This window comes from Protopterus annectens, chromosome 3.part0 (genome assembly GCF_019279795.1).
Source record: "Protopterus annectens isolate FY-2018-M chromosome 3.part0, PAN1.0, whole genome shotgun sequence".
NCBI classification, from domain to species: domain Eukaryota; kingdom Metazoa; phylum Chordata; order Ceratodontiformes; family Protopteridae; genus Protopterus; species Protopterus annectens.
This window is the reverse complement of record NC_056731.1, coordinates 1629089162-1629101362: the sequence shown is the minus strand read 5'-3', so window position 1 is coordinate 1629101362 and position 12201 is coordinate 1629089162. Positions and strand designations below refer to the sequence as shown.

Genomic DNA, 12201 nt, shown 5'->3' with positions numbered 1-12201 from the left:
GGCCATGTCAAACCCAGATTTGATGAATATGCTTCACCTCAAAAAATCTAGATCCCTCAGAACCACAAGGGCGGGAGACTTAAACCTTGACATGGTTATAAATAGAACATGCTAGAGGGACAGATTCATCACCCAGAGACTCCCTATGCTGTGGAACAAAATCCCGGTATATGTGAGGCAGAGCACCTCGCTGGCCTTGTTCAAGAGGAATCTTGACCAATGGATGGGAGATCGCAGATATACCCCAGGGATTACTTCAGTGCCACTGCTTGACAGAGGCACAGAAAAATGATAGGCATAGTTTTTATTCAAACTAAAGGGGTGGCAAAAGCCACATAACTATGGGCTAGGCTTATAAATGCCCTTGGGCAGATAGCCTAGTATGAACCTATGAACCTATGAACCTATGAACCTATAAACTTCAATGTTTTCTTCTATATTGCAAACTGACTATCTAACAGATCCCAAGTTGAAAAAGCTACTAGGACCCCTTCTGAACATAAAACTGTAACCAACTGTAAGTAGTGGGATGTTACAGGGAATATTGATGGGCCCTGTTTGTACTTTATTTTACATTCATCCAAGCCAATATCCCTATTCACAAAGTTTTCTCATGACTGCAAGCTAAGCACTGTTATCTTGAAAAACCACCACAAGCAAAAGATGATGAAGAACCACAAACTGCAAGCCAGCAACTCAGGTACTCTGTTAAAGGCTGTTGGCCGAGGCGCTAGAGAATTTTACTTCATCTGGGTTTTCAAATAAATTCCATCTGAGGAGTTGCTGGCTTGCAGTTTGTGGTTCTTCATCATAAGCACTGTTATCTGTTCATCCACTGATTCTAAACTGCTCCAGATAGGACTAGAACATGCACATACCTGGTGTACTGAATACAGTCTAAGTTAAATGCAAAAAAAATTAAGCATAGTAGCAGTACTCATCTAGTATATGTGGCATATCTCTTTAGACAGATACAGTCCTAGGAAACCTGGGTACTTATATGAACAACTCTCTCTCTCTCTCATTTGAATATAATGTTTCCACCATAGTCAGGATTTTTTTTAACTGGACTTGTTAATTTGCAAGACAATATCTTCAAGATTCAAAGAAATCATATTACCACTGTATTCTTCCCTTATCAAACCAGTCATCAAATACAATACCCCTTTGGGTATGTACAAATTCAAACATATCATTCAAATGAAAAGTCTTTGATGGTTGTTAATTGTTAAAATTAAAGGCCTTAAAGCCGTCAACTATCTTGATTGATTAGCCGACTATTTTAATTATAGTAGCCTACCAGCTGTTCTGAGGTGAACAATGCCTTGCTTTTCGCACCATGAAATACCTAGTCTTATTTGACCTCCTATATCTTTGCAAAGCCAGCTATTCTAAAATCACTTATACTAGGGACCTAAAACTACACCACCTAATAAACAAGACTTGCTGGAGAGAGAGGTTTCTAATTTACTGCATTCCCAGCCTTTGGAATAAGTTACTACTACAGGTCAAACAAAGTACTGCTTTGTTTACCTTTAAGGCTAGTCTTGATAATTAGATGGGCAGATACAACTTTACACCCAGGCTATCATGTAAGACCATGCATGATTTTGGAGGTGAGCACTATTTAGTGCTTGTAAAGGGCGGAATGAACTTTTTAAAATTTGTCAGCTTAGAGGTGCATATGGCTAAGCATTTTTAGTTCCCGTGATCATTTGCCTAGGGTTGTTCCTATGTTCTTATAAAAAGGAAGTACTTAAACTTTCATGAACATATATTTTTTTAAAAATGGAGAATACTTTAATCCAGCCTGGAGGACCTGGTGAATAAGAACCTATGATTAAATCATATAAACTCAGGCTCAATTTGTATTACAATGAATCTTGAGGAATATCAAACCACTACATGTTGCACTAATATTACAATCCAACAGCTTAGTAAGAAATGCCTGCTGATTTATTCTTGTGATTTTATCTCATAAATAAGCAAAGGACAAACCAGTGACCTTGTAGTAATCATAGAGCAGGCCAAGGGCTGCTGCACTGTCTTCATCTCCATTGATACTCATCATTGCCTTGGTTGCAGCTGTCAATGGATTCTCCAAGTATGACTTCCAGGCCTCATCCTCACTTGTGTATGACCGTCTAGAATGGAATGAGGTGTCGCTTGGTACCACAACTACGAGTCTTTTGTTGCTGAAAGAAATATAGAAAAAGTCTGTCATTTAACTGACATCACTGGTCTAACTCAAAAGCCCTTTGAACCTTAGGGAAATAGCAATAGATAACAATACAGTGTTACTTATACTAATTAACAGTATGTGTAAATGGATTACTGCAAAACTAACAAACACTGAAGCTGTCCATCATCCCTTCACTTCACTCTCTCTGCTGCCTGGCTCCTGAAGTGTTGATGCCACTAATCAAACCCCATCACTTATGTCACAGTCAGGGCTGCATCCCTGTGTGCCTTGGATCCAGATCAGTTATGACAGGTGATATAGTGTGCTTACAGTCATGGTAGGTACTGTAGTTTGCCTACAGTCATGGACAGTACTATAGTGTACCTATACTCATAGTAGGTACTGTAGTGTACCTATAGTCATTGTCAGTACTGTAGTGTACTTACAGTCATGATACGTATTTAGTGTACCTATAGTCATGGACAGTACTGTAGTGCACTTATAGTTATGATAGATATTTAGTGTACATATAGTCATGGTAGGTACTGTAGGTTATATATGGTTATGGAGAGTACTGTAGTGTACCTATAGCTGAGTAGGTACTGTAGTGTGCCTATCGTCATAGTCAGTACTGTAATGTATTATAGTAATGATACGTATTTAGTGTACCTATAGTCATGGTCAGTACTGTAGTGTACCTGTAGTTATGGTAGGTACTGTAGTGTACCTATAGACATGGTCAGTAGTGTAGTGTACTACACTCATGGTAGGTACTGTAGTGTACCTATAGTCATGGTAGGTACTATTGTATACCTATAGCCATGTAGGTACTGTAGTGTACATTATGGTCAGTATTGTACTGTACCTGTAGCCATGGTAGGCACTGTAAAGAGCCTATAGTCATGGTAGGTATTGCAGTGTACCTATAGTCATAGTAGGTATTATAGTGCACCTATAGTCTTGGTCAGTACTATAGTGTACCTATAGTCTTTGTAGGTATTGTAGTGTTCCTATAGTAATGGTCAGTACTGTAGTGTACCTATAGTTGTGGTAGGTACTATAATGTACCTATAGTCATGGTCACTACTGTAGTGCACCTGTAGCCATGGTAGGTACAGTAGTGCACCTCATGGTCACTACTGTAGTGTACCTATAGTCATGGTAGGGACTATAATGTACCTGTAGTCATAGTATTGTAGTGTTCCTATAGTAATGGTCAGTACTGTAGTGTACCTATAGTCATGGTATGTACTATAGTGTACCTATCATCATGGTCAGTACTGTAATTTACCTGTCATTACAGTGGATTCTATAGTGCACGTATAGTCATGGTAATACTGCAATGCACCTATAGTTATAGCAGGTGGTGTTTTGCACTTACTGTATGTACTGTAGTGTACTTATTGCTGTGGTAAGTAATACATTTCACTTGTAATTATAGTGACTAGCACAAAACACCTATGATTTTGGTGACTAGTTTAGTTCACCCATAGCCATGATAACTAGTGTAATGTGCCTATATTTATGGTAGGTAGTGTAATATACCTATAGTTCTGACATCTAGTGTAGGGCACCTATGGTCATGGTAGGCAATTTAGAGCACCTACAGTTGTGCTAATTAGTACAGTGCACCTACACTCATGGTAAGTGGTGTAATTGCCTTTAAGCATGGTAGGCAGGTAGCACATATGCAGTTATGCTAAGTACTATAGTGCACCAATAAACTAGGTAGACCTACAGTCCTAGTAGCTAGTACATCATAGTCCAGCACAATTGTAGTTATGCTAGGTACCATGGTATACCTATAATTATGGTAACTAATTTAGTACACTTATAATCATGGTAGGTTGTGTAGTGCACCACCTACAGTTGTAGTAACTGGCAGGTAGTGTACCTATAGTCAGGGCACCTGGTAGGTGATATAGTGCACTTAAAGTCACAGTATGTACTGTAATGTACCTATAGTCATGTTAAGTACTACACTGCATGTATAGATGTAGTAGATTATGTTGTGCACTTGGAAACATGGCAACTAGTGCACTGAACTTACAGTTGTAGTAGCTAGTATAGTACAGAACTGTCAGCTGACCTCACTGTGCAGTTAGTTGATTGATTGCAGTCATGCATGTTGTTAGATAGATTTCCTTGATCCCTGTAAGTCCTACAGTTTATATGAAATCATGAGTGTTGTATCCATGTTGAGATCTTTTGCTAAGGCAAGAAAGGGTGATATTCAGGCAACTGTACCAGAGCAAGGGGAGGTATGGCTTTAGTGATATATATTATGCTCAACTCATATTTAGAGCTGAAATATTTATTATTTCAGATATAAAGACTAAATTATCTCTTGCTCTGAGCTTTGGACTTGAAGGCTTTTTCCTTTTGGTAGTGTTTCCACATCCAGGAAGGAATTATGCCATTATGTAATTCATTTGGTGGTGTCTACCAGTGTGTGGGGCTTGTATGCAGCCTTAATCAGGTCATACAAAGTTGATGGCTCCTAGAGTTAAAGATGACCCACCCCCATTCCAAATGATATATATTAATCTTTCCATTTTTAACTGACCCACCTTCATCCCAACTCCTACATATCCTGTGTATCATAATTACTTACAGTCTGAGCATTACCTCCCTTGTATGTCGATGTCTTTAACCTGGCAGCGAATCTTCACTCTCTGTATCAAACCTCAGAGTATGTTGACTTGGGAGAGACAGCTCCTGATAAAAAAGCACTTAGTGCCTTTTATCTGGGCAGGTCTCACTGCAGATATCCACTCACCCTCTTTGCTGCACCTCCTTCTCTAGTTACCTTTTCATTTTCTGGTTGTATTCTCTTTTGCCAAAGAGTCAGCCTTTCTCCAGTAATATGGTGGCCTTGAAGTTTCCACCTGTTACTTACATCCCTAAGACCTTGAGAGACAATAGATAAAACACTGGAGACAAGCAAAAGCTGTAGGACAGGTAGGAAGCAATGTTGGGGTGGAAGAAAAGCAGTGAAGTGAGATAAACACACGAGGAGAGACAGCTGGTGAAGGACATGAAATGAGAAGAAAGTTAAATGCAGGGAAGAGGCATAAGAGGAATATGGAAGATGATCTAGAGAGAGCAAGGAGAAAGGCAAAGACTGTGGGAGAATGGAATATTACTAAAGATAGTACTGGAGCAGAGGACATCTATAGCAGCAAAGGTGGATCTGTAGCAATGGAAAGATATTTGGTGATGGATGGGGAAAGAACAAGGGAGACATCTGTCTAAGTAATATGAGAAACAATGGGGCCTAGGTAATCATACACATCACACAGATCAGATTCACATTTAGGGAGTCACAGACACACACACACACACACACACACACACACACACACACACACACACACACACACACACACACATCAGATTCACATTTAGGCATTCACAGACACACGCGCACCCACACGCACACACACACAGATCAGATTCACATTTATGAAGTCATACACTCACACACTGATACACACACACGTACGCGCGCACACACACACGCAGACACGCACACAGATCAGATTCACATTTATGATGTCACACACTCACACACTGATGCACACAGACACACACGCACACACACACACACACACACACACACACACACACACACACACACACACACACACACACACACACACAGATCAGATTCACATTTATGGAGTACTGTCAAGGAAATTAAATGAAGAATGGGGGTGAGAATCAGAAGGCTTTGGGCACAAACTGAGAGAGAATTATAAGGGGACCTAAATCTCGAATGTAGCAGCCATAGAGGTAAAACAGGTGATACAGTAACTGAAACAATGAAAAGCTGATGGCCCAGATGGATTCCCTATATAATTTTACAAATGTAGGTAGGGGCTATGAGACACTTTGAGTGAGTTTAAAAGAATACTAATGAAAGCAGATGTAACTGAGACAAGAAAAATGGCCGTCATAGTGTCAATTCTGAATGATGAGAGGAAGGCAAGTGGAGGGGAAACTATAGGCTAATATCACTCATAAACATAAACATAAACAGAAACATAATGGCTAAATTGCTAGGGACAAAGCTGGACATAATGCTATCATAACTAATAGATAAAGGACAGAATGACTTCATGAAAGGCACTACAGCAGAAATAGATTGGTAAGAGTTGACAGATTTCATTAGAGAAGCAGAAGAATGGGGGGACAGAAAGTTGGGGGGGGTCATCTTTGTCAATCTGTAAAAGGATTTTGATTCAGTGAGTTGAGAATTTCTGTGGGACCTGCTTGAAAACACAGAAATGAGAGGCTTCTTCACAACTGCAGTTAAAACCATGTACAAGGAGGCAGAGACAGAGATCATGGTAAATGGGGGCCTGACAGTTATTTACATGGCTAACAGGCAAGGGTGGCCATTTTACTTGAGACTCTTCACGCACATGGTAGAGAAACTGGTTAGGGAGGTAAAGAATCCTGTAAAAATGTAAAGGGGTGAAATCAGGATTCTTGCTATAAGCAGAATATTGCATATTGCTGTCAAAAGACATAGAGGCTGCAAGAGTGGAAGCTTTGGAAGTGTCCCAGAAGTATGAACCAATGTCAGTCAAAGGTGTGATATTAAAATGACAGTGGTTGTGAGGATGGGAGTAGGCAAGGGGAAAGGAGGAACATGCCTATACAGGAAAAAGGGTACCCATCGTACCTTGGCAAGAGAGTGGGTAGCACACAGCATCTGGAGGAAATAAAAGATAAAATAACAGTGACACTTCAGACGAAGAGGGAAAACATTCATGATTTTAGGTGGAGTAAATGAAATCAGTGTGATGGAAAACCCGGTAGTAACCCACATTCTACAGAATGTGCCAATAAACACAGAGGAGAGGGCTCTCAAATCAATCCAAAATAAGGTAGAGAAATGGGAGCAAGATAGCAGTGAAGAACAAAATAAGGGAGAGGAGTGAAGGTAATAGAAGAGGGAACAAAAAGAGAAACTAGGGGATTTGAAAAGATGGGGAAATATGAAATGGATGTAGAAAAAATGGAAAGATATATGGAAAATGAGGGAGTGAGGAGACAGCTGTCAGGGAGGGATGGTCATGCTCATCCAGGGGTGTGAGGGGCATTTGTCAAATATGATCCCTGATGGGAGTATAGGTCCATAGAAGGAAGTAACCCTCAGATGTTGCCAGCTAACTCAAGAACAGGAACATTAAGGGTAGGTCATAAAAATACCTCTCCTCACCAGCAGAAGCAATTGCCAGCACTACCCTCAAGATGCCCTTAAAATCGACAAAAGTCCCAGCATGTTCAGAGTTGACTAGGGGAAAAGGATAGAGCCAGCAATGGTTGAGGACACTGGGGCAGCCAGAAATAATTGAAGAAGAGGAGGAGGAGGGGAAAGGTACATATACTAGGAGATCAGAACCTGAGAAAACTCCAAATATGTTACCTGACCCAATTGACACTACACAGACAGGGTAGAAAAGAAAACATGGAGTGCTGGAGGGAAAAGCGGGCAGGAATGAGCCACATGTTATGAGTATGCTTATGGATAAGAGGGATATGGGAACAAGCAATAGAGAAATGGAACAGTACACATATGGCAAAAAAGGGAACTGCAGTGTGCCTTTTGTATGTGGCAAATAGGGTAGGAAAGCGGAGGGTGGAGAAGGAAGGAAAGGAAAGAAATACAAATCATGTCAACAGACGTAAAAGTATCACAATGAGGCAGTGGAAGAAACGCAAAACATAACTGTAAAGGAACTGGGCACATGAATCTTGGAGAACACCAGGAGAACTCTGAAGCTAAATAAAATGAGAGGGGAATCAAAAAAAAACGAAGAGGAGGGGATGGCAAGAAGTACTGGAATACCACAAACACAAGTGGAAACAAATTGGAAAGAGTGAGACACTGGATACAGACAGGAAGGTAAAGTAGGTGAACCATTAGCACCAAGCATGAGCATTGTACAGTATGTAGGTATATGGCGCATAAAATAACATTTTGTAAATTAAAAAAAAAAATAGTGGTTTTCCCAATAAAAACACATGGCTTGAGAGTTGTGTCAAGCTGTAAGTTAAGAATGTGCACTGGAAAAATCAATGGGTTTGAATTGTGGTATTGGAAAAAAATTTTGAAAATTCCATACAAGAGGATCGAATCAGCCAGTAGTTAAAGAAATAAACCCAGACTGCTCACTAGACGATGACTAAAACTCAGATGTTTTACTTACATAATGCAAAGACAAGATTCACTACAGAAGACACTGATGCTTAGAAAGACTGAAGGCAAAAGGTAATGAATATGAATCTGAAAAACTTATAGACACAGTTGTTGACAGGCTAGCCTCATTTGCTAAAGCCTTTGAGGTCAGGAAGAGACAAATGTATTTTAATGATTGCACAAGAACAGTCTGACCTACACTTTGACAACCCCACTTATAAGTATAATGCTATGTCTGAACTGGTAAATGGGAACTTTGCAAACAAATAGTGGATAAACTACATAAACTTATGAAGAAAATAATACAAAATCAAATGTGTGATAGAAAAACAGAACATGAATCAAAGGAAAAAATAGGGCAACATTGTGGTTCTCAAATGATGCAGTAATAAAGTACGGTGCAAGCTATGATGAACTTGCTAAAGGTAGTCAGTGAGAGGCATGTTGGAAGATGTGATGGATATGTGGCCCCAAGAAAGGGCATGCTAAGTGAAGTAAATAGTTCAAAGTACACTTTGAAAGGAGGTTATCAAACTGTGGTCCTGATCTTAGGGCTGAAAGAAAACAACATAGACAACAACTTATGCTGTTAGTGAATGAAGGATGATGTGTTATTGGAAAGAATGGAGTAAGCTCAGGATATAAAAGAATGGTTGGTTTCTCTTTTCAATACTAAGATAATGAAGGGACTGATTCTAAAGAGGGTAGTTAACAAAGTAGATGACATAATGGAGACAGATGAGCTACTATGTGTTAATGACATAGGAGGACATTACAATCCAAGAAAATGATAACCATCCAGGTAGGTCGGCATCATTTACTTATAGTACCCCCCTTCCACTGTACAGTGGCAAACCTCACCCATATTCCCTTCTACCACTGTAGTGTTACTAATGTTTAGGCTGAAATAACAGGCTTTGTGTCAGTGTGCATTTTTTGAAGGATTAGAAGTCTTAAGTAGTGACATATTTTAAACATTGAAAGTTTCAGGAATGACAGGTGCCAGCATGTATTAAATTGGTGCCTGTGAAACGTTACATGTAGTTTTATAGTTTTTTTTTTTCTTGCTCCTTTTAATACTTAGTAACTGTGAGGATACCCTTGATGTTCGCCTCTGAAATGTTACATCCCTCATTTCATTTGTGGCTTCACAACAGAGAGGGTCTTTAAGTTATGTCTCGATTTTGTTCATTTGTCTCTAATTTTTTATAGTATCTTTGATTTTTTTCTTTAATAGTTTGTCACAGACATTTTGTGTGCTTTTACAACCAAATCTTAGGGAATGTGTGCATTAAGTTATAAATATCAAATTAGTCTTCCAGTCAATCAACAGTATGTTAATGCAATCCTGTTCTTCCTTTTGGTTGTCAATCAAGCGGAACATGCTCACACATATGCGACCCCATTTGGGGAGGGGTAGTATAAGTAAGCCGTGCCGACAGGTCAGCTTTGTGGTTTTAGTAAAGACATGAAGCATGTTTTTGTGAGCTTTAACTGCACTACAAAAAGCATTACTGGAAATTAATACAATACTTAAATATTGGAAAATGGTGACTCTGATTATTGCTGCACACAGAACTAGAAATGAACTAGGGAGTTTGATTGTGATTCCACTCTAAAACATCAATGGAAACACTAATGAAGAAATAGGTAGGTGCTTTTCTTACAATATTTGGTTTTCTTTGTCTGTATTAGCATGGGCATGCTGAAGACTGATTGCCTAAGTATTGTTGCTGTAGGATAATAAATATGTGATAGCCGATCACATGATGAGAAGTCAAGAGATGTGATTTGTTTATTAATTTCAGGGAAGTATTTGACTTATTCCTCATATGAAGTTAATTTGTAAATAAACTAAGATATGGAATGGACTAGACTGAATAAGATGTGTGGAAATGCTGTATGCCATGGGAAAAAACTGTAATAATCATCTTATCTGTCCAGAATGTGATACTGGGGGTGCATCTGTTTTTTTTGTTTTTCTGGGCCCTGTTTTACTTAAAGTTGTTATTGTTTCACTTACGCTCAATAGGAAGGAACTTAATCCCTGGTGCTATAACTGGTGGTTGTTAGTGTATAATGAAAGAAAAAAAAAACACAGGAGCTCCTTAATTGTTTGGTTGGCTGGTCCAGAAAGTAATAGGCTGATTTTAAGCTAAAGAAATTAAAGGTAATTTCCTCTGAAAGAAAAGGAACATGGGGAAGATATACCATATAGAAAAACCCACAAACACTTTAGAAAATGTATACATGGTAAAGAGATCTAGGAGTTTTAATCATTATTAGATGAAACAAGCCTTCACAATATAAAAGGGTGATGAGAAGAGCTAAACAAGCATCAGCTGTGCACCTACAGGGGCTGGTACCAGGGTCCAAGAAGCTGTCCTTACTCTGTACCAAACTTTGATGCATCTGAGATCATTATTAGTATTTTAGGCAGTCCTATGTAGAAACGGATGAGAACAAGATTATCAGAGTGAGAGATCAGAAAGTCATTAGCTGTTTCCAAGTATTATTACAAAGAGAGAGGGAAAGCAATGCATTATATAAAATTATATAGGATGTAGAATAGTTTGAAGAAAGTTCAGAAAAAAAGGGTGGCATGAATGTAAAAATAAGTTATCAACTTCAGTTAGCAATGAGAACAAATGTCTTCAGTCACAGCAGAACAGCAGAATTTTGTTACAGAAATGCAGACAACTGTGTAAAAAGAGAAAGAAATTAAAAGAACTGGGGTGAATGATAATACAGCTTTTTTGGATATATTAAGGTGAGGAGGAAATATCTCTCAGCTTTCCAGAATTTTGCAGAATGTCCTTGATTTTGTCTCTTATTTTGGCCTGTCCCTCATAAAAGTTTCGTACTGCTTACTGTTCAGAAAATGCATACTGATGTACAACCAGTTGTTTTATCAACTTTTAAACGAATCAAAATAATGTTTAAAAATTGTCATATTGAGTATTTGTCTCCCTATTACTGTTGGCTTTGTCCAGAGTTCTTCAGCAATTAATCTGAGAGGTATGCGGAGGTGGAAGATATGTAGGGACTAGCTGTAGTAATAAATGGACTTGACAAGTAATATCTCTGTATATTTGTTTCATTTATGCATCAAGTAAAATCTTATGATGAAACCCAAACTCTTGACACATTAAAATACTAAACTAGACATCATCTGGAGCATTTCTTTAAAGACGTGTAGCTAAGCTATGCTGTACCTTCCTTCCACTATTTTTGTTAATGGAATTATCCAGAATAACTGTATTAACAGCAATGCCATTTTTAAAGTCTAAACTACCAGGGCTAAAACCATCATTATCAATGTCATTTCATAAAATTAAGTATTGCAACATACTCAACATAGCATCCTCCTCCTCCCAAGTCACACTGTCTGATTAGCACATAATGCATTCATTGTCAATCAGCACTGGAGACCAATATTCTGCCAAAAAATATATTTTACTGGTTCCCTTAAGTTATGCACACTAAAGTAACGTTTAACACAGCAAACCCCTGTATTATACAGGTCAAGAGTTGGTATTTCGATTCATACTTTTCAAGATAAAAAGTTTTTATTATAGGTGTGACTGTTTACAGGAAACAGCAAGTCCCATTTCCCCATAACTAATCGGCCACATCTAAACATTTGAGAATTGCAACTGCTCTATAATCAAAATAATCTTAAAAGGGTACTATGATAAAACAGTTCTTAAACTGAGATCAGCTTCCCTTGTTTGTGGCTCCTATTTTTGATTGGGTTCACATTGCTGTATTTCTGATTGGTAACTCTGAACTTCTAGAAAGCTTAAAG

General features: G+C 38.6%; 1 protein-coding gene across 1 annotated transcript in view; it reads right to left on the bottom strand.

The window, feature by feature from the left end:
• The window catches only part of GRHL2 (grainyhead like transcription factor 2), a 759972-nt gene that overhangs the window by 648794 nt on the left and 98977 nt on the right, over positions 1-12201 (bottom strand). The window contains exon 2 of the mRNA XM_044065661.1: positions 2006-2195. Coding sequence (XP_043921596.1) covers positions 2006-2195 — 190 coding nt within the window. The remainder of the gene's footprint in view (positions 1-2005; positions 2196-12201) is intronic.